A 21089-nucleotide genomic window follows, 5' to 3' on the forward strand; every position below is an offset into this window, starting at 1 on the left:
GTTGTTGACGTGTCTCTGCTTCTAATCACATATAACTTCTCATAATGGGCCATTCGTTGCTACTTCTTGATTTTGTCGGATAGTGCTGGCAGAATACAACACATATTAGGACGTACCAGTACTTCTCATGATCTCTCACCCATTTTACTTGGAATTGGAACAAGCTTAACTCTCGATCTCAGACACAAATTCGAAACTTCCCGTATATATTCGTATTCCAAAATAACAACCAAATGACGCAAAGATTGAATCACAAATTAGCCTTGACAAGCTCAGCCTCCGTCCACTCCCACAAACGCTTACCCATATCCTCACTAGCAACATATTTGTTATGACATTTCAAATTACCAACAGGAACATAGTACCCTCCATTCGACAAAACGCCCTTCTTCGCCCCAGCAGCAGCCCACAACTGATTACAAGCACCCTGAGGAATCGACGAACCAAAGAGCCCAAGAGTCTTAGTTCCCATAGCCGCAAAGGGCGAGCTATCATTAATCGAGTTGTACAAATCTGTCACGATAATACCAGGATGCACAGAAACAGAAGTAATAGACGGGTACCGTCTAGCCAGCTCAGCAGCAAAAAGAATATTCGCCGCCTTGGAAGCTCCATACCGCGCATTGGTATTAACCTTCTTAAGCCTCTCCTGATCCAAGATTGTCTCGAACGAAGGCGCAAGATTATGCCCAACAGACGAGAGGGAGACAACACGCACATCCGAGTCCGGCTCCTGGGCCGTCTTGAGCAGAGTTGGCAGGAGCAATTTTGTCAAATAGAAATGGCCGGTATGGTTCGTTCCTAATTGGATTTCATGGCCCAATTCTGTCTCGCCGGGTGGCAGTGCCATGACGCCGGCGTTCAGAACTAGGATGTCGAGTCTACTGGACTCGGCGTTGACCTTTTCTGCGGCATTCTCGATTGATGTGCCCGACATCAAGTCCAATGGAAGCCAGCTGATCTCGACGTCATTGGCAACGGAGGATTTCAAAAACCTGATTGCATCCTGCGCCTTAGACTCCGAGCGCGCGCCGAGGAAAATTTTCTTCGGGTTGTGCTTGATCAGTTGGAGGATTGTTTCCTTTCCTAGACCGGCATTTCCTGCGTTTCTCGTTAGATTGGCTTGCTTTTCTCATGGTTTGTCGGTATCAATCAGGGTTTAACGTACCGCCGGTCACTAGAATAACCTTTCCTGATAGATCTGGGATGTCGGTCTCTGGGGTGAAGCTTACTCCGCCCACGTAGTTGAGGGGGTTCATAAACGCAGTGACGAAGCCTGCCATTGTGGTATGTAGTTTTGGAATTTGTTTACTAACCGATGATAGTTGCATTTCAAGATATTTATGGTTTGGATCGGAGTAACTATCTCCCCGAGTGACTTTCATATGAAAGAGTGGAGTCTGCATAAAGTTTATCCAAGGTAGTTCGGACGTCGATGTTGTCATTGTCTTTTTTATGCTGGAGGGGGCACTACTGTATATCATTACGTAGCGAATATGGAATGGGCCTGTCTCGTTGCTGGGTAGAACCGACTTGTTGAGTTGGACGCATGTATCTTATGCCATTATTATGCGTATTGCTGAAGTGAACCGTGATCTCTACTGCCTTGGTATATATTACTGTATAAATCCCCCATCACTCCGGTGTACATCACAGGGCAAGAGCAATGTTTTGACAAGGACATGAACTTCTGCCAAATAGTCTCCATATTGGTTATTAAAGCTCATTCTTCCAAGTCCAGCTTCACAAGAAGTCGCTTTAACTTCCACAAGTATATCATTGCATCAATGGTAACCTCTTCATCGGGCCTGAAGAATAGTGCCGTGCGCTGGAATTGCGGATGAGATTCACGCAGCTGTATCAAATCAGACTCTGAGAGAAGACTTGACAGGTCAAACACGGGAACCTTGGACTCAGTCTGTGGGAGAGTAACAGAATCCGGGCAGGGAACACTTGATTGAGAGGCAAGTCCATCAGCGTTGGATCCAAGCAGCAGCAGACCACCACATTCCATGCGCTCAAACGGCTTCAGGCATCCAAGCGCATCCTCCACTGCAGACTCGGAGTATTCATGCAGATCAACCGCTCTCCATACACCATTGGGTTTACCGAGACGTTTGAACTTCGTAGAAGCAGCATCTAGCTTCCTGTATACAACGTTTCTCATGCTCTGGAGTACAATATCGGGGGCGTTCGACATCCAGTTGAGTTTCTGCTCCTCGCTCGCCTTAATTGGTCCCTGGGGATGCTTCCACCGGAATGGCAATAGTTTCAGAACGGCTGGTTTCTTGCCACTTTTCCTTGAGAGCGGCGCTGAAATCGATCGGAGAAGTGGGAGAAGCTCGGTGATTCGAAGTAAGAGTTGTCGTCCCTGTTTGTTGTTTTGCTGGACCAATGGGCTTGGCGTGTCGACTGTTGGGCTTTTGTTCTCGCTAGACACATCCAATTCCGATTGTTGACCTTTGACATCTACCGTAGCAAGTATATCTGAGTGGTTGGAGTTTGGAGGTCTATTGTTTTGCAGCAAATCTTGCATTAGACCTACGGGCATGAAATGTAGCTGTTCCGTTTCTTGTTGTTGCACCAAGCCCCATTTTCCGAGAAGAGCAGTTGGAAGTCTGGCTCCTGTTACACCACACATGCGAATCGGAGATGCTAGTGCTACAGCCCATGGATTCTTGCTTAGTTGGTCCGTTTCGTGCATTGTCGGGCGTCTTTTGCGGTTCTTCTCGGGTCCGGGGCGCGGGTGTGTGATAAGCGGGGATTGCGGTAAACGCTTAGAGGGTGGTAGAGTATCCGAGGTTGCGTTATTGATGTTTGTTCGCTCAAATGCAGGAGCGTCGTGGGCACTCTTGTTTTGTCGCCGTGGTGTGGTCGAAATGCTTCGCTTGGTTGCATGAGCTGTCGCGGGTAGACGCGAGCTTGCGAGCAGTTGTTGGAATGCATGGAGGCGCCATTTCGCATATGGAATGCGCGAGTGAAGGCACTCCATTGTGGTTGATGCTGCGTGGAAAGGAGATAAAGGTTGGCAGTTGGAAAAGATGGTCGCCGGAGCTGTCGCAGGAGCCAATCAGAGGCTCTCATTTGCGGAATAGTCCCTAAAAAAGCAGCGGGGCAAAACGATCTCTATAAGATCTTATGGAAGTGACGGACTGCTTTGAGTATCATAAAAAGCATCAATCCAGTCCTATAGACCCATATATGCTTCATACTCAACATTGCGATCTCACAGTCGAACTGGAGCTCCTTATCTTAGCGCCGATCGTTATCGCATCAGTTCACCGTCTTCCGACTCGGCATCTCCAGCTTGCACACTGCACATCTCAAGATGCCTCCAAGAGTCTCTCTCCGTCAGTTAAGACGGGCTGTCCAGTCCCCAGTTTCTCATGCCAAACCCGCGACCAGTTTGTCGCGATGCTTTTCCAGCCAAGTTCCCTCGTTTGCGGGCCAACCCCCGCGGAGCTGGACACCCACGCCTTTCGTCACTGAGACAGTGGTATGTCTTTCCTTGACTGCGTCCAACTCAATGTGCAAATGCTAATGTCTTTAAATAGGGAGGAGGATGGCACACTTGTATGTTGCGCAATCAACCCCATTGACAAGTTGAGATGTCAAAGGAATACTTAACTAACGTCCTTGCGCATCGCAGATGATATCTTCTCTCGACTAATGAAGGTATGAAATCCGTACACAAACAACTATATTCTCATCAGTCCCAGTATACTTACCATTTCCTTATTATAGGAGCGCATCATCTGCCTAAACGGCGAAGTCGACGAAACCCTCTCAGCATCAATCGTCGCCCAACTCCTCTTCCTCGAAGCCGACAACCCATCCAAACCAATCCACCTCTACATCAACTCTCCAGGCGGCTCTGTAACAGCTGGTACGTACCCGGATTCATCAACTCACCCAAATCACCGACTCAAACCCAAATTAACAAACCCTAGGCCTAGCAATCTACGACACGATGACCTACATAGCCTCACCAGTAAGCACAATTTGCGTCGGGCAAGCAGCATCAATGGGCTCCCTCCTCCTTTGCGGCGGCCACCCAGGAAAACGCTACTGTCTCCCGCACTCCTCGATCATGATCCATCAACCGTCCGGCGGCTACTTCGGACAAGCCACCGACATCGCCATCCACGCCAAGGAAATCCTGCGTGTCCGCCACCAGCTTAATCAGATCTATCAGACTCATCTTACTGGTCAGAAGAAGATGTCTCTTGATGAGATTGAGAAGCTTATGGAGCGGGATTACTTTATGGGTGCTAAGGAGGCGCTTGAGTTGGGTATTGTTGATGAGATTCTGGATCGAAGGGTTCAGAAGGGGGGCAGTGGGGAGGAGGATAAGCCTCCTACTGCTTAGATAGGTATGCCGTTCTGAGTGGTTATGGGGTGGGTTTCATGTGGTTGGTTCGATTTGTAAGATATATCTTATTATGATTGTCTGTGTTTTATGCATTTTCTTACTGCTCTCTCTTGGACAGGTACGTGTCAGAGTTCAATTGGTGATATTCACTGCCTCGCGTAGTATATGTTTATACGGACACTTCAGCATGAATGAACAAGTGGCCTGTCAATGGACGGATATAGGAAAGGTCCCCTCGCTGAGCTCTATCATACTTCACTTTTCTATCTTTACTATAGATCGATATCTATGGCAAACGGCTCTCGCCCAGACTAAGTAAGATGACGTGAAAACATATATTGGCGCAAGGCTATACATCATACACTATATCATCTCTGGTGACAGCAATCGACTGGACGCTGTAATGTATGAATCTATCTACTTATGCAGTCCCGCTCCCAGAGCTAGAACACAAAAGAAATGCCACAAGTACATCTACCGATTGACTCGTTCAATACGACCATCAGTACCAACCTGCAGCCCAAACCGTTGACGTAAGAATGTCGCCGTCTCCGGAGACGGGACGAAACTTGTCGTTGGCCGAGTTGGCGTATTGCTATGTCGCCATTGATCTCGTAGTGTTCCAAAGAAGCTCATTTCAACAATGATAGCCTCGCCAGAGGCGTATGTATCCATGGGATGACTGCCCCGAGCGCTGACTCCAGATGCTGCATCGCTGGGATCCGCTAGAAGATTGGTTCGTTCTTCATCAACTTCTTCCTCAATGCTACTGTGCAATTGCGAATCGGGGCTATTACGGGCTGATGTGGCTGTATCATCTGCATCATCCGGTCGTAACACCCCACGTTCTTCGGCGTCATGGTCTTGTGTCTGGGTTTGGGTCTGACCGTCACCTGGTTCCGTTCCTGTGGCTGTGTCTGTACGTGTACTTGTGTTGTTGGTTGCTGGGCGTGGAGTAGGAGATCCATTAATTTTGACTCTCTCGATGACCAAAGCCAGCATGACGAAATCGAGTAGGAAGATCAGGACATCAAATGATAAGAGGCGGTATACAGAGACGGGGGTCTGTCCGATGAAATCAATGAATATGCCTCCATGGAGGTAGCCGCGTGTTTCCTCGCCGGCTTCTGGTCGGATAAAGAATGCATGGAAGATCATGCAGATGAGATTACTGGCAATGATGGCGCCGACATATGGCTGGTTGCGCGTCGGCTCGAAGGGGGCGGCTTTTGGCGTAAAGAAGATCAATTCCACAATGGCCCGTATGGCGAATAATATGATCGAGCAGCTGGACAAACGGAGTGAATGTTAGGAGCTTGTCGCAGGAAATAGGGGGTGGTTCATGCTAGACAGGCAAGGCTAGGGTAGACTGGGGTAGACTTAGGTAGACTTACTCCATGTAATACAGCGCGGAGAGCTGACAATAAATCAATATGTCTAGATCGCGTAGTAACCGGTCAATGAAGGCGGTTTTGGCGGTCGACTGGACTTTCTTTACGCGGGCGTTTTGGCTGCTGAGCGTGCCTGTTGGCCTGGGGGGTTCCGCATCGTCATAGGTAATGCCGGACACGTCAGCGATGTATTCCGCATCCCGATAGGGGTCGACGTCTGTCATAGAGGGTCATGAGGGCTTGGACGGTATTCAACAGGCGGTGTGAAGGAGTCGAGGTAGAGACTCCCCGTTGGTGAGCTGGGATGTTGGAGGTGTTGGAGATGACGGGTGTCAGGCGGAGTTTCCTCGGTCCGAACACGTGCTTTGAGCTATCAAGGTACCTTTCCTTACTTCATATCTTATATCTTATTTGATATTTAACCTGTGTTTAAATGTTCCTGTTGAAATGAGTTATTGTGTATTCAATTGGCTGGCGATCTACATTCAATGACAACAGGCTTAATCCACAAGAATGGTCTTCGACAGCTCTGAGTAGTGCTTGAAGAAGCCAGTGAAGAGACGGATGGCATGTGCGACATCGTGAGTACCGCCGGTTTCACGAATGCTGTGCATGCTCAACTGAGGGTTACCCAAATCCAGGGTTCGTGCACCCAGGGCGGCAGACAGCATGGGGCCAATGGTGCTGCCACAGCTGGAGTCGTTGCGGACAACAAAGAGCTGCAGGGGAACGTGCTCGCCAGACTCCTTAGTAGTCTTGCGGGCAATCTCCTCCAAAAGGACAATGCCAGGGGAGTTGGTAGCATAGCGGGCGTTGGCATTGATCTTGATCACTGGGCCCTTGTTGATCTCAGGCTTGTGATCCGGCTCATACTTGCCTGCGTAGTTAGGGTTGATGGAGTGGGCCATGTCAGCAGATACAAGGAACGAGGTGGACAGAGTCTGCTCGTAGGCAGTCGACAGGTCGGCATCCTTTGGGGATGATGAAGGGAGGACAGATAGGCGGCGGATGATGGATGGAAGAATGTTCGAGTCCGCACCCTGAGCTGTGCGGCTGCCAATCTCCTCGTGGTCGAAGAGGGCGATAAGACGGATAGCGTCTTCGTTCTCGAGAGCAGACTTGTCGGCAACGGAGTCAATCAAACCAACAGTAGCACAGAAGGTGCTGTTAAGGTTGTCCAGACGGGGAGAGAAGATGAACTCGTCCAGCATGCCACCAAGGCAGGACTTGTGAGTGTCAAACAAGATCATCTCGAAGTCCAGAATGTCAGCAGGCTTGACACCAGCCTCGGCAGCAATAAGCTCAACAAAGTAAGGGTGGTGACGCTCGGTCACAGCCTTCAAGGGCGAGAATTCACCGTCCTTGTCAGATTCGGCAGCCTTGGTCTCGCCAGTGCGGTTGAGCTCTGCAGCAATCAAGCCAGCAATGGGGAACAGCTGAGTCTCCTTGTTGAAAGCAAATGTCTCTTGGCGGTCCAGGTGGATGGCCAGAGTCGGGATGCGAAGGACTACGACATTAGCGGGGATCAAACTTCAGTTGAATATTGACATACTGGGCTTATCAATCTTGACCAGCTTCTGCACGATAGATCCATCCCCGGCACGGGTCATCACTCGGCCAGCGACACCCAGGTCACGATCGAACCCTGGAAGTGAATTAGCGAGATCATCATTGAAGGCTTGCTCGACATACAGGTGTGCCAGATGCCTCCGCCGTAGGTCTCAACGCCGACCTGGACGAAGCCTTCCCCGCTCTTCTTACTCACGGGCTTGACCCGCAATACTGGGGAGTCGGTGTGAGCACCGATCATGGAGATGGAGTTACCCGGCTATATCCATGGTGAGCAACGGAGTCGTTGATATAGATAGATTGATACATACCTGCCATTTCTTGCCGATCGCAAAAGCCACGAGAGTGGTGGTGTTGCGAGTCAAGTAGTACTTCCCTCCCGGTTGGCAGGTCGACGCCCAAGAGTCTTTCTCCTATTGATGTATAAGACACATATTTCACACCATTGTCAAGATAGACACACCTTGATCTCTTGGAATCCAGCCTTGGCCAGAAGCACCTTGGCTTCATGAACGGCATGGAAGGCTAGACAGATCAGCGGCAATTCCACGTCATTGGCTGGTAGTCTTACGGGTAGGGGCGGCATTAACAAAGGACAAGAAGTCCAGAGCAGATTGTTTAGAAGCCATTGTTGCAGTGGTGTAGCGACGAGAAGAGCCTAGGATGTAAGACAAAGGCCGTCTGAAGACCATAGCAGTGGATATACAAAGAAGTTGAGGTTTTCGCTTGGCGGTGACGGATATCACCACTAAAGCCAACTATACACCTGAGCCAACGATATTACAATATAAACAGATTTAATTGTATCGAATCATATTCTCAAGGTTAGCGTTAACCCCACAGATGTCCAAACTGATTTCCAGGTGTGATTGATTGGTGATGCTCTTCTGGCCCAAGCTTATTCGCGTCGCGTTCTGGCCAGGGCGCGTATTCGTCAAGTTTCGCGTCAGTCAAAGCCCCAACAAGTCCCTCACTTCCCCCACTTTCAATGCCCGTTGAACTGCGCGTTTCTGTGGGCGCGTTTCTGCCTTGTGCAGTAAACAAAGTGCAGTCGTGATCATAACAAAGAGCCAAGATCAAAGGAAACATATCGGCAACCAGCAGGAACCCTGTCAGAAATGTATCAAAAGAGCCAGGATCCACTAAGTGATCCATGTAGATCTGTCAAAGATGTGTATGGAGTAAAGAAAGCAAAAAAGGCCAATCCATATCCCATCCTAATCGGGTTAGCGCACCCGACGCGTGACCTAGAGTCGCCCTGCGCAACTCCGTCACTCCCTTGGCTCTACACATGCCCTTGTTGTTTGAGACAGGGTGCTTCACGTCTTTCATGCTGAGGACAGTATATCAAATTGCAATTTACTGAATCTCACAACTGACTTGCTGGATTGTCATCTCGATCACAACAATACCGCGAGTCGAATCACCGCTCAAATAGCCGTGATCGACTTCTTCGTTTGTCTGTCAAAACCAATTTACTTCCATCGCATGAACTCGTTATCATCGTCCTGGTCGGCAGCTTTTTCTTTCTGGGTCTCGCGGAGACAGGCAGTGAGATGGCAGACAGAGGTCAGAACTCGGAGAAGGCCAGGAATGGCACGGTAGCCAAGGAAACGATGCGGTCGCACATCTCAAATATCGCATCACCGCCTGGGTCGAAGACGCCACCAAGCATGCCGACGAAGCGCACGATGTATTTTCCAGACAATTCGGGGAATCGCCAGCAGGCACAAGAAGGCGCAGAGCCAGTCGATCCTGGCGCTCTGGCGAGGGCGCTTAGGGATTATGAGAATGCTGGGAGTCGCCGTGAAAGGACACCGACAACTAGTCCGTGTCGGAAACGGCAGCGGGTGTATGGGGACCGGTATGTCATGCTTGACTTTGCCTGATATGGATACCTGCGACGGGTGTATTAGTGAGGATCTGTGAAAACTGACATGAGTTTAGATTCATCCCAAACCGTGATGGTCAAGACTTGCAGGCGACGTATAGCCTGCTGCATGAAGATGGCTGTCCTTCCACTCCGTCAAAATCTAAGAGACGCGCCCCTCACTCGGAGCTACATTTCCAAAAGAGTGCGTTATCAATTGATACTCTGAACAAGTACTTTGAACTGACTTTGAGGCAACAGCGGAAGAAGCGAATCGGACGTTCTCTCGTGTTTTGCGCAGCGAGCTCTTTGGAAATACAGTCCCACAGCCTGATATGCATTCGGCATCCCCAGATCCATTACTAGGCTTCAGCAATGGGATTAACGACAAGACCCGCTCTCATACACCCCCTCATGTCGCCGTCAATCTACCTCCCGCTAGCATCACCCCCACCACTCCACACAAGAACCTCTTCAACTATGGACCCACACGGCCCGGCTCAGGACAGCCAACTCCTTCAAAAACACCTCGAAGTATTCACGCTCCCAACCTGAATGTCCGCTCAGAACTATACAGCCTCTCTCCCATTCGTTATGACAGCCAACGGATTCTTGAAACGCCTCGCAAGCAGTCCCGCTACGTCAACAAGGTCCCTTACAAGGTCTTGGATGCCCCCGATCTGCAAGATGACTTTTACCTGAACCTAGTAGACTGGGGAAGCAGCAACGTTCTTGGTGTTGGTTTGGCCAACTCTGTTTACATGTGGAACTCCCAATCCGGTCGAGTCACGCGGCTGTGCGAGCTGAAAGACGATACCGTAACCAGCGTAAGCTGGATTCAGAGGGTAAGCAAAAGCTGCTATAGTTTGCCCATGCATAATGAATGCTAACCCTGGATAATAGGGGACACATCTTGCAATTGGCACAGGTAAAGGTTTGGTACAAATCTGGGATGCCGAGCACTGCCGTCGGCTACGAACCATGATTGGACATACCAACCGCGTTGGTGCTTTAGCTTGGAACGATCACATCCTCACCTCAGGTTCCCGGGATCGTCTCATCTACCACCGTGATGTCCGCTCCCCTGATCAATATCTCCGAAAGCTTGCAGGTCACAAGCAGGAGGTTTGTGGATTGAAGTGGAATACCGAAGATGGCCAATTGGCATCAGGCGGCAATGACAACAAGCTGATGGTCTGGGACAAGTTGAATGAGACGCCTCTGTATCGATTCTCCGACCACAACGCTGCAGTCAAAGCTATTGCGTGGTCTCCTCACCAACATCACCTTCTTGCTTCCGGTGGCGGTACAGCTGATCGCACGATCAAGTTCTGGAATACCCAAACTGGTTCAATGATTAAGGAAGTCGACACTGGAAGCCAAGTCTGCAACCTTTCCTGGTCCAAAAACTCAGACGAGATCATCAGCACGCACGGCTACAGTCAGAATCAAATCGTGATCTGGAAATACCCGCGCATGGAACAAATCGTTTCACTAACCGGTCACACTTTCCGCGTTCTTTATCTGGCTATGAGCCCTGACGGTCAGACCGTCGTCACAGGAGCTGGTGATGAAACACTCAGGTTCTGGAAAATCTTCGACAGACGGGCTACAAGAGACACTCGTCGCGAAGGCAGCAAGCTAGCAGAATGGGGCACCATCCGTTAGTTCTGCAACTTTATCTCTAATTTGTCTCTCACTTGCATTCGACAAGGAGTTTTTTTCGGTTTTTGGGTTTGACTTGATCCCAGGGGGATGTCATTGCATGGTATGGTCATGGGGATTTGAATCTTCATCTTCAACGCGTCGGCATTTATTGCATCTTTTCATCGGTGTGGTTCGGGCATTTCGCAGGTGGAAGGGAAGTCTGGCGCTCAATCAAACGGACTACGCGCTTTGCGTATTTCTGTTTCACTTTTTTCATTGCTTCCCCCCTCCTTTTCTCTATTTTTCTTTGGTTCGCCTCGTCTCTGGCTATTTATTCCCCTCAGGGCATTGTGTTTTCCCCAACTGGCTGGCTGGCTGGCTTGGAGTTCGGGCGAACCCTTTCATAGACACCTATTTTACTCGTGGCTTTTAAGCGGCGGCGCTTGTGGTGTTTCCAATCTCAATCTTGTTGCCGGTTTGTGGCGTTGCGTAGCGCTGGGGGTTTCTCATTGCAATTTCTTCTTTGCTTTTGATGATGATATGACCCCTTCTTTTCCTTTGCGATGCGGCTTTGGCTCGCGCCTCTTCAATTTCATAGAGATCTTTAGCCATACCATCCTGCTGTGCATTTTTGCCATGCTAGGAATGAAATGAAAACTGCAATTGAATCATTATCCTCTATGATTCGGTGTAAAATCTGAATCTTGATGTGGTATATAAGTTTACATGTTGGTACTTACATCCGATAGTACGATGTAGTTGCTCATAGTATATCCCGTATTGTATGTTAGACTCCCGAACGAGATGTATATAATGCGATCAAAGGGATATGCTCTTAGACCTAACTAAGGCTCGCCCTGATTTCCTGACATCAAAAGCTATCGAGTCGTACGGGTATAATTAATATCGCGAAGGGCTGGAGTGTCCTATAATCTTCCTTCTCAACTTACGAAGTGGACAATCCTGGCAAGAATGTGATGTCATCCACATGTCTATTTATCAAGCTAAATAGATCCAATCAGTCAATATCCGATTAACTATGCTACACTGAATACATTCATGGATGAGCCCTGGCCCAATTTTAGGGGTCCAGGTGACGAACAACAAACGAAAAAGCTCGAAAAGGGGGGATTTAATAACAAACAAAATCTATAGAACCAGACGCGCAGGCTCGACCAAGAGAAGAGACTTGATGCGCTCCAAGAATGCCTTAGCACGCACCTCCTCACCAGCCGGAACGGTCAGGCTGAAGACATTGGCGGCAGCCTCAGCCAAACGCTCAACGGGAGCCGAGGGGGCAGACTTCTTCACAGACTTAGAGCTGAGGAAGTCAATCAGATCCTCCTCAACAGGGTTGGACTGGGAGATGGTCTTGGGAGCCTCGAAAGCGTTCAGCTCGGGGATGTAATCACCGCGGGAAGTGTTGATAGGCTCGGCACCGAGAAGCTCATCGAAGAGCTCATCGGCGGAGCGACTGGAGCCAACGCGGGGGAGGTCGTCGTTGGCGAGGTCAGTGGCTGCGGCCAGGAAGCGGGACAGAGGGACTGTGACGCCCAGATTGTCTTGAATCTTCTTCTGGGCGGAGAGCACGGCGGCCAGGGAGATGGAGATGGCGACCGAGGCCATGGGAGGAGGTGCGGCGATGACCGCCTCCTCCACCGGGGCTGGTGCGGCTGGTGCCGGAGCCGGCGCGATCTTGATGTTGCTCAGGTCGAGGTGGCCGAGCTTGGCCAGGTTTGCGGCCTGGGTTGATGGGTAATCGGAGGCGATCTGTCCGAGGTAGGCGAGGACGTCACCCTTGAGGAGGCGGCCCTTGGGTCCGGATGCTGGGATCTTGGAGACATCGTCCTTGGAGATGCCCTTCTCACGGAGGAGCTGGGCAACAGAGGGGTAGAGCGGATAGGCGGGGTTCTGTGTTGTGGGAGCGGTGGATTGGAAGCCTATATAGGGTGGTTAATTCAAATTCGTCTCAGGTATTGCAAAGCAAGCAGTCCGGTCGAGGAATTGAGCTCAATGGAGAGCGGCTTTCTGTTGCGGAAATGTGTATTACTTCGGTGTATGGAAAACTCACGCTTGCTGATGCTGAAAACCCTGGGCTGGCGACGAGCAAACATGGCCGGAAGCTGGCCGACTGTGATCCGGGCAGCCATTGTATGTATGGTGAACCTGGAGGGGTTTGGAAGTTTGGTGGAGGTATTGCGGATGGAGATCTTCAACCGGTGTCGCAACTCGCCGCGGAAGCTTTCGAAACGAGCAGGATCTACCAAGAGCCCACCACCACGGAGAGGCGCGCAAAGTCTGAATGTTCAATTTGTTCGAGTTTGAGTGTTTGGTCACAAAAGCGATTGCAGGCCGGAGGTGTTGAGGGCGTTGGGAGCTTCACCGGCGGCCGGGACGGGAACATTTTTCTGCCGCTGCGGCTGCTTTCGACGAGTCGGGGCTTTCCGAGGAGAACAACGGTCAATTGATTCTTGTCTTGGTAGGTTACTTGATTTTCTTTTCGTATTGGGGCATACTCGATTGGCTGGGCGCTGCGTTGCTGCTATGGCTTTGCTAACGTTATGCATAGACTCAACACAGTGATGTCGGTCAGACCACCAACCTTCCGCGTACTATGGCGCCAGTGCTTTGTACAACCAACTCGGCCAGGTTTGCAAACGAACTCGAGCTCACCATGGCGTTACTTCAATTCGAGTGCGCCTCACTCGGCTAAAGGAGTCCGCAGGACAGTCGATTCCCCGTGGACCGCCGGACACAACTCCGGTGGTAATAAAGACCCTCGCGCTCTAGCAAAGCTGGAAGCGAAGGTATTACACAATGGAGAGATGGTCTTGTTCCAGGCTCCTTCTCACCGCACATATAAACTCACCGCGTACGGGTTGGCCGGGTTCTGTTTCGCCTATTCGCTCTACAACTCCAACGAAGTCTTCCGGGATCCTCTGGTTCCCCGTCCTTACTGGCAGAAGGCTTTGTTCGGTGGTATTTGTGTCGTGATGAGTGTCATGGGCACCGTGTTCATCGCCCGGACTGGGTCTTTGGTCAAAAGCATCAAAGCGGTCAAATCCAATGGCCAGATGCGTGTGCGCTTCACGGTTTCAAGCATGGCACCTTTCAAAAAGCCCTACAATGTTGAGGTGAACCCCGGTGAGATTTTATTTAAGCGCCAGATCACTGTCTCAGCGGAAGCTGCTCAGCGATTCGAGATGGAAAAGGTGAGACTTGGCCGTGGGATCCAAGAAGAGATCAAGTTCTTCAAGTCTCCAGCAAAGAAAATAAGCTACATGGGCTGGCAGATCTTCCAGTCCCTGCGTCAGGTCTTTACAAACGAGGACTTTATCGTCGTGCAGGTTGCGGGCCGCAAGACTCAGTTCCGTGTGGACTCCAATGGCTATGTCTCAGATGAGCTCTTGAACTTTGGCCGTATTGTGAACATGAAGATGCCATTGCAACAATGATCTAGTTGCCGGACATTACCTTGTCATGATATCAAGGACCACGGCTTTGATATCCATTTTGTACATCATTTTGGTCCTTTCTGTTGGGCAACAGCGCAGCATTTGTACCACTAGTAAACAAGATATAAAACAGAAATATTATACGGCCAACGAAGTCCTAGTACCACATATTGTACTCGCTGAGTGGTACTAGAAGTGCCGCAAATAAAGTTGTGAGCCACGTGATGCTACGGCGCGTCGATGGACGCGGTCTCCCCGTTATCGCGCCCCTCACAACCATCTTTGCCCACACGCCAATCTCTCACTAACAATCTCAGAGCTCTGCTTGAATTTCTCACTGCGTGGCTCCCTCAGGGAAGCAGCCGGCAAGATGGGAAAACTCATTCGCTTGGAGCTTTTCAGTACGTAACACAGAAGTGCGCCGCGAGCATTTACTAACTTTGTCAGACTTCAAGTCCTACAAGGGACACCATGTGCTCCTATTCGGAGATGCATACTTTACGTCAATTATCGGACCGAACGGGTCTGGAAAGTCCAACTCGTGAGTATTCTTCGGCCTTAATCGAAGAAACGCGCGCTGACGCGCACTAGGATGGATGCCATCTCGTTCGTTCTAGGAATTAAGTCGTCCCATTTGCGATCAACCAACCTCCGCGATCTCGTTTACCGCGGGCGTGTCCTGCGCACATCCAAAGTCGATGGAGAGCCTGCAGCGGAAGGCGAGGATGTCGAGCAAGAGGAGGACCCAGACAACATGGATTCCACCCAGGACGCTGCGGTCAAAGACCCGAAGACCGCTTGGGTCATGGCTGTCTACGAAGATGATGCGGGCGAGGAGCAGCAATGGCGCCGATCTATCACCAGCCAAGGTGTCAGCGAATACCGTATTAACAACCGGACCGTATCCGCCCAGCAATACAACGAGGCTCTCGAGGAAGAAAACATCTTGATCAAGGCGCGCAACTTCCTGGTTTTCCAAGGGGATGTTGAAGCGATTGCATCTCAGTCTCCTCGTGACCTTACACGGCTGATTGAGCAGATCTCTGGCAGTTTGGAGCACAAGGCCGACTACGAGAAATTCAAGGCCGAGGCGGAGGAAGCCGCAGAGCAGCAGACCGTTCAGCTCAATCGTCGACGAGGCATCAACTCCGAGGTCAAGCAATACCAGGAGCAGAAGCGCGAAGCTGAGAACTATGCCAAAAAGGCCGAGGAACGTGACCAGGCTATTATCACTCACATCCTATGGAAGCTGTTCCACTTCCAGCGCTTGATTGATGATTCTAGCGCTGATATCCAGAAATACCAGGATGAGCTCAAGGAATATCGCCGCGGTGTCGAGAAGTACGAAAAGAACGTCGAAGACGCCAAAAAGGACCATGCTCGAGTTGGTAGGGACGTCGGAAAGGCCGAGAAAAACATCACCAAGAAGGAGCGCGAGATTGAAGAGCTCAACAATTCGCTCGTTCCTGTTGATGAGAAGATCGATATCACCCAAAAGAAGGTCGAAAGATACTCTTCGAAGATTGAAGAAATCGGCAAGGAGCGCACATCCCAATCCAACAACGGCAAGAACCTTGAGAAGGACCTCAAAGTTGTTGAAAAGGCCCAGGCTCAATGGGAAGCAGAGTGGCAGAAGACGATGAGCAAGAAGGGCGGCCAATTGAGCGAAGCCGATCAACAGGAATATCACAAGCTTAGAGAAGAGGTTAACCGACGTTCATCTGCGGATTCATTGAACCTCGACAACCTCCGCCGCCAACGAAAGACGGAAGCCGAAGCTGTCAACAGTCTGAAGGGCAAGTTCGAAAACACCGAGTGGCAGCTGAAGACCTTTGAATCTGAGGCGCAGAAAATGGGCGAGCGCAAGACTTCTCTCAACGATACCATCAAGACGACCTCCAAGGACATTGACCGCAAGAAGAAGGAGCTGAACGCATTGACCTCAGAACGGTTGAAGGTTTCGCAAATGCGAACCGAGTTGGAGGAAAAGCTCCAGGTCGTACTGAGGAAACTGCTCGAAGCCGATGATGGCAAGAAGCAGACCGAGCGCGAGATCCGGGCCAAGGAATTAATCTCTACTCTGAAGCGCATCTTCCCCGGTGTCAAGGGCCGTGTCAGCGATCTCTGCCGACCAAAGCAGAAGAAGTATTCCGATGCTGTCAGCACTGTGCTGGGTCGACACTTCGATGCCATCGTTGTTGATAACGAAAGGACCGCAAAAGAGTGCATCCAGCACCTGCGTGACCAACGCGCAGGACAGGCTACTTTCATCCCACTTGAGACTATTCAAGTCAAGGCATTCAACTCCAACCTGAAGGGCATGCACCGAGGTATGCGTCCTGCGATTGAGACTGTCGACTACGATGAATCGGTTTCCCGTGCGATTGTTTATGCCTGTGGAAACTCCATTGTTTGCGATGACTTGGCGACAGCGAAGTATCTCTGCTACGAAAAAAATGTCGATGCTAAGGCGGTCACCCTGGACGGCACCGTTATTCACAAGGGTGGTCTCATGACTGGTGGACGTGGTCCACAGCAAAATTCCAAGCGCTGGGAGGATTCCGAGGTGGAGAACTTGTATAAACTCAAGGAGAAGCTGATGAACGATCTCGGCAATCTCCCCAAGAGTCACCGCCGAGGCTCGGAGGAAGAAACCCTGCAGGGAGAGCTTGTCGGCCTCGAGCAGCGTCTTTCCTATTCCCGCGAGGAGTTGAAGAGTCTTGAGAGGAACATTGAGAGCAAGCGCAGCCAGCTTGATTTCACCAAGAGCCAGATGGAGGACCTGCGCCCCAAGTATGCAGAGCGCAAGGAGAATCTTGACGAGCTGGATGAGACTATCGAGACGTCACAGGCCTCCGTCATTACGGTCGAGGATGAGATCTACCGCAAGTTCTGCAAGCGTCTAGGATACGATGATATCCGAGAATACGAGGCCCAACAAGGCTCTCTGCAGGAAGAGGCTGCGCAGAAGAAGCTGGAATTTACCACGCAAAAGAGTCGTATTGAGAACCAGCTCAGCTTCGAGAAGCAGCGTATTCAGGCAACAGAGGACCGTATCAATGGCCTGAAGGCCCAGTACGAGCGTGATCAGAGTCTCATTGAAGAGCTGCAAAGTCAACAGGAGGAAATCCGCAATCAGCTCGATGAGTTCAATGCTGAACTTGAACTTCTCCGCGAGGCCCTCGAGGAGCAGAAGAACCTCTATGCGCAATCCGCCGAGAAATTGAACGAGCAGAGGCGCGAACTTCAGAAGCGTAGCAAGCACGTTGAGGCAGCATTGAAGAATGTCAACGCACTTGAAGCCGAGATCCAGAGGAACTCTTCTAGTCGTTATGCTCTTCTGCGTCGCTGCAAGCTTGAGGATATCGACATTCCCTTGACCGACTCTTCAAACGCGCTTGACAAGCTTCCTATTGATGATCTTGTGCAAGCTGCTGACCCCGATGCCATGGATCTGGATGAGGGTGAAGGACTGGAAGATGCTCCTGTGGTGCACGACTATGGCATTGAGGTTGACTTCGAGTCTCTTGGAGAGAGTCTTAAAGAGGTATGCGCAAATCAAACATTGTTAATTTCTGATGCTAACTGTCTCTTAGGAGGCCGATGACAAGCTCGAGGATGAACTGCTTGAGAAGGTTCGTGTTCTCAACAGTGACTTAGACAAGATGGCACCCAATGCCCGTGCCATGGAGCGTCTTGAGAGCGTCGAGAACAAGCTTCGAAGCACTGAGAAGGACTTTGAAGATGCACGGAAGTCTGCACGCAAAGCCAAGGATGAGTTTGAGTCCGTGATGAAACAGCGTTCCGATCTCTTCAACAAGGCCTTTGCGCATATTTCCGAGCAGATCGGCCCGATCTACCGTGAACTCACACGCAGTGCCAACTATCCGTTAGGTGGACAAGCGTAAGTCTTTCCCCGCCTGCTAGCTGTGTATTTCGACTAACAATTCATTAGGTACCTGGATATTGAGGATTCTGATGAACCCTACCTTGACGGCATCAAGTACCACGCCATGCCTCCCCTCAAGCGTTTCCGAGACATGGAACACCTTTCCGGTGGCGAAAAGACCATGGCCGCGCTCGCTCTGCTGTTCGCTATCCACTCGTACCAGCCATCTCCCTTCTTCGTACTAGACGAGGTTGACGCAGCCCTCGACAATACCAACGTTGCCCGGATTGCCAACTATATCCATGACCACGCTGCACCTGGCATGCAATTCATCGTGATCAGTTTGAAGACAGGTCTGTTCCAGAACAGTGAGGCCCTCGTCGGTATCTTCAGGGACCAGGTTGAGAACAGCAGCAAATCGTTGACCCTTGATGTGAGTTTACTACCGTGCACATATTCTTCGATCATACTGACAATCATGCTTTGCAGCTTCGGAAGTATACCTAAGTCCTCTAGGTAGGATATATGCGGATTATGTGATAACCCTTTGCTTTGCTATTTCCTTTTCTTCATTTTGTAGATTATTATGTCTAGCTGGAGTGTTTGCTTGTTTCTACCGGAGTCGATTGCTGAAAATTTGGAAGTGCTAGCCTGGCATTTCTTTCTATCGACAAGACAGTTAATTGATACCAGTTCCGTATTGTCATTTTTGTTTACATCGATTTCCTTGCTTGTACTCTATCTCCGCTAGCCTTGGGCCAGTCACTTCTCATCAAGGCGTTGCTCCTTGTCGTCCTGATGATATCGGTCGATCGGTATTCAATCATGCAAATCACCCCTATGCCGCTGTCGCATTGATAATTAGACTTTCTATACTACCTTAATGGATGTTGATATGATCTAGTTTATGTTTTAATTTCCATAGACATGCCGTGGACTGCATTGAACTATGTTCGCCTAGAAACCGCCCATAACCCGAAAGAGAACTCCCCTGGAACATCCCAGAACCCCAAGAGCATCAAAAAGAATCAAGACGACTCGCAGAAAACAAATCCGAGACCCACTTCCTTACTCCTCCCTATGTTCCTCAACATATCAAAAGCAAATGCTCCTTCAGGAACGGCGTCGTAGTTCATAACTCGACCTTTTTTGGTGTTTGCCGTTTTCTCGTCGTTGTAAGTCGCATTCAGTGTAAAAGAAAAGAAAAGAAAAGAAAAGAAATTCCCACGGCGAGTTCAATATACGAGCATAGTAAAATAGCCATGAAGTTCGTCTGGGCGTGATCATTAGATCATCCTGGGCGCTGAGCTACACGACCGTTGATCTTGGTCTGGGTACCAACGTCCAAGTCCGCAAAGCTCATGAGATCAACATCGGGAGTTTGGGTCGCAGCAGCTTGGGCCTTGGGCTGAATGTTGAGCTTCATAGCGGGATTGACTGTAGTCTTGGCAGCGGGATTGAGAGCGGGCTGAATGCTGGTCTTTGTGGCGGGAGGAGAATTAGCCTTAAACGAGCCGTTCTTAGGCCCTCCACAGGCGTTGGGTTGGAATGTGGGAGTACCGGGTTTGAGGGGAGATATGGTAGCTGGCTTGAAGTCGGGAGCACCAGGCTTGAGAGCAGAATGGGCAGTAGCTTTGAAGGCTGCATAGTTGGCAGGACTTACGGCAAGCTTGAAGGTTGAGGAGGCGCCAGGATCGAAAGCGGGACCAGCAGCAGGCTTGACCGCTGGGCTCGGTGTAGGCTTCAGGGCAGGGCTGGCAGAAGGCTTGACGGTAGGCTGAGCGGTAGACTGAGCAATAGGCCGGGCAGTGCGGACTTTGGGCATGGCCTGGGAATGAGTGTTGGTTTTCACGACCAGGGCAGCGGGCTTGACACCCGCAGGAGCACTGCTCATAGGTTGAGTCTCAAACGGAGTCTCCTTACGCTCATACTGAATGTCTGGAATCTTGTCATCAGCAGGTTTGGCCTGGGCAGTTTTGATTGCCAAAGCCTTAGCCTGGAGCTGGAGGAAATCATCACTGAGAGGCAGAGGGGACTGATCAGGGATCTGGAAAGAGCAAGGCCCAGCAACGCTGATTGGGAAGAGGAGCAGCCGCAAGAGGAGCGAGAGTGGTATCCCAGTCCTCGGAGATGGGCTCATCGGTGGAGACGATCTTGATGATGGTGTGAAGAATCTTCTGACCACCATCCAGCTGCATGGCAAAGTAGTACGATCCGCCACCGTTGGTGGCAGCCTTGTAGTTCATCGCCCACTTTTCATCTGAGTCAAATGCGTAACAAAGCAGAGCGGCTACCACGAGCTCCAGGCTCTTATGAGTGAGGTTCTCCTCAAACTCAGAGATGAACCTCTCCATGTGGTGGTTGGAGAGATAGGTCTGTGCCATCTTTGCTGTGATACTGATAGATAATGTGAGTATCTGGTACCGTGCAAAGAGGTGGAATGATGAAAAAGAAAGATGGTGGATGGATGGAAGAAGGAGATAAGTAATTGAGTGAAAAGAAAGAACGTGAGAAGATGTAAAAGAAGCTCAGATGCGTTTGAATTTGTGAATGTACAGAGCGAATGAGCCAAAGAACAGGATGGAGTATAGAACTTACCTAGATGTTGGAGCTCGAGCTGTGATGTAGGCAAGAGAGTTGTCGAAGGACTGAAGTATGATGAAGGAGGGAAGATGATGCTTGAGAAGCTAAGCAATTAAAATACAAAAATGGCAAACGGCGTTTGCCATGGGTGGGTGAGGTGATGAGAGCAAGTGAGATGGGTGGTGATCATGAAATGTTGGATAGAAACCTCTTTGATTGTGACTGATGTTGAGATCCTTTAGAAAAAGGGTGGCCGTCAAGTGAAAGTGAAAATTTGTTCGTACACAACTTCACATTTTGTTTGTCCTAACTC

At 50.2% G+C, this 21089-nt stretch overlaps 12 protein-coding genes across 12 annotated transcripts; 5 read left to right on the plus strand and 7 right to left on the minus strand.

The window, feature by feature from the left end:
• Positions 1–250: 250 nt before the first annotated feature.
• N7508_005500 (uncharacterized protein) lies at positions 251–1283 on the minus strand (the record flags this gene model as incomplete). The annotated part of the gene is made up of 2 exons (XM_058463566.1): positions 251–1101; positions 1169–1283. The coding sequence occupies 2 exons, from the start codon at positions 1281–1283 to the stop codon at positions 251–253; spliced, it is 966 nt and encodes a 321-aa protein (XP_058320044.1).
• A 440-nt stretch (positions 1284–1723) lies between these two features.
• Positions 1724–2992, minus strand: N7508_005501 (uncharacterized protein; the record flags this gene model as incomplete). The annotated part of the gene is made up of 1 exon (XM_058463567.1): positions 1724–2992. The coding sequence occupies one exon, from the start codon at positions 2990–2992 to the stop codon at positions 1724–1726; it is 1269 nt and encodes a 422-aa protein (XP_058320045.1).
• Positions 2993–3328: 336 nt separating this feature from the next.
• N7508_005502 (ATP-dependent Clp protease proteolytic subunit) lies at positions 3329–4369 on the plus strand (the record flags this gene model as incomplete). The annotated part of the gene is made up of 5 exons (XM_058463568.1): positions 3329–3496; positions 3555–3573; positions 3650–3675; positions 3745–3886; positions 3951–4369. The coding sequence occupies 5 exons, from the start codon at positions 3329–3331 to the stop codon at positions 4367–4369; spliced, it is 774 nt and encodes a 257-aa protein (XP_058320046.1).
• Positions 4370–4846: 477 nt separating this feature from the next.
• Positions 4847–5987, minus strand: N7508_005503 (DSC4 family protein; the record flags this gene model as incomplete). Its single annotated transcript, XM_058463569.1, has 2 exons — positions 4847–5660; positions 5767–5987. 2 exons carry the CDS (start codon positions 5985–5987, stop codon positions 4847–4849), a joined length of 1035 nt encoding a protein of 344 aa, XP_058320047.1.
• Positions 5988–6263: 276 nt separating this feature from the next.
• N7508_005504 (M18 family aminopeptidase) lies at positions 6264–7961 on the minus strand (the record flags this gene model as incomplete). Its single annotated transcript, XM_058463570.1, has 6 exons — positions 6264–7270; positions 7316–7408; positions 7456–7591; positions 7644–7745; positions 7796–7857; positions 7904–7961. The coding sequence occupies 6 exons, from the start codon at positions 7959–7961 to the stop codon at positions 6264–6266; spliced, it is 1458 nt and encodes a 485-aa protein (XP_058320048.1).
• Positions 7962–8888: 927 nt separating this feature from the next.
• Positions 8889–10870, plus strand: N7508_005505 (WD40 repeat domain-containing protein; the record flags this gene model as incomplete). Its single annotated transcript, XM_058463571.1, has 4 exons — positions 8889–9196; positions 9280–9407; positions 9464–10047; positions 10106–10870. The coding sequence occupies 4 exons, from the start codon at positions 8889–8891 to the stop codon at positions 10868–10870; spliced, it is 1785 nt and encodes a 594-aa protein (XP_058320049.1).
• Positions 10871–11278: 408 nt separating this feature from the next.
• Positions 11279–11616, minus strand: N7508_005506 (uncharacterized protein; the record flags this gene model as incomplete). Its single annotated transcript, XM_058463572.1, has 2 exons — positions 11279–11488; positions 11590–11616. 2 exons carry the CDS (start codon positions 11614–11616, stop codon positions 11279–11281), a joined length of 237 nt encoding a protein of 78 aa, XP_058320050.1.
• A 382-nt stretch (positions 11617–11998) lies between these two features.
• On the minus strand, positions 11999–12999 carry pdx1 (uncharacterized protein; the record flags this gene model as incomplete). Its single annotated transcript, XM_058463573.1, has 2 exons — positions 11999–12789; positions 12921–12999. The coding sequence occupies 2 exons, from the start codon at positions 12997–12999 to the stop codon at positions 11999–12001; spliced, it is 870 nt and encodes a 289-aa protein (XP_058320051.1).
• Positions 13000–13431: 432 nt separating this feature from the next.
• N7508_005508 (uncharacterized protein) lies at positions 13432–14304 on the plus strand (the record flags this gene model as incomplete). The annotated part of the gene is made up of 1 exon (XM_058463574.1): positions 13432–14304. The coding sequence occupies one exon, from the start codon at positions 13432–13434 to the stop codon at positions 14302–14304; it is 873 nt and encodes a 290-aa protein (XP_058320052.1).
• Positions 14305–14674: 370 nt separating this feature from the next.
• Positions 14675–18700, plus strand: N7508_005509 (cohesin subunit SMC1; the record flags this gene model as incomplete). Its single annotated transcript, XM_058463575.1, has 6 exons — positions 14675–14705; positions 14752–14845; positions 14896–17851; positions 17901–18208; positions 18260–18626; positions 18683–18700. The coding sequence occupies 6 exons, from the start codon at positions 14675–14677 to the stop codon at positions 18698–18700; spliced, it is 3774 nt and encodes a 1257-aa protein (XP_058320053.1).
• Positions 18701–19120: 420 nt separating this feature from the next.
• On the plus strand, positions 19121–19324 carry N7508_005510 (uncharacterized protein; the record flags this gene model as incomplete). The annotated part of the gene is made up of 1 exon (XM_058463576.1): positions 19121–19324. The coding sequence occupies one exon, from the start codon at positions 19121–19123 to the stop codon at positions 19322–19324; it is 204 nt and encodes a 67-aa protein (XP_058320054.1).
• A 160-nt stretch (positions 19325–19484) lies between these two features.
• N7508_005511 (uncharacterized protein) lies at positions 19485–20577 on the minus strand (the record flags this gene model as incomplete). The annotated part of the gene is made up of 2 exons (XM_058463577.1): positions 19485–20131; positions 20265–20577. 2 exons carry the CDS (start codon positions 20575–20577, stop codon positions 19485–19487), a joined length of 960 nt encoding a protein of 319 aa, XP_058320055.1.
• Positions 20578–21089: the final 512 nt, after the last annotated feature.

The sequence above is a fragment of the Penicillium antarcticum genome, assembly GCF_028974205.1.
Source record: "Penicillium antarcticum strain IBT 31339 chromosome Unknown utg000005l_segment0_segment0, whole genome shotgun sequence".
NCBI classification, from domain to species: Eukaryota; Fungi; Ascomycota; class Eurotiomycetes; order Eurotiales; family Aspergillaceae; genus Penicillium; species Penicillium antarcticum.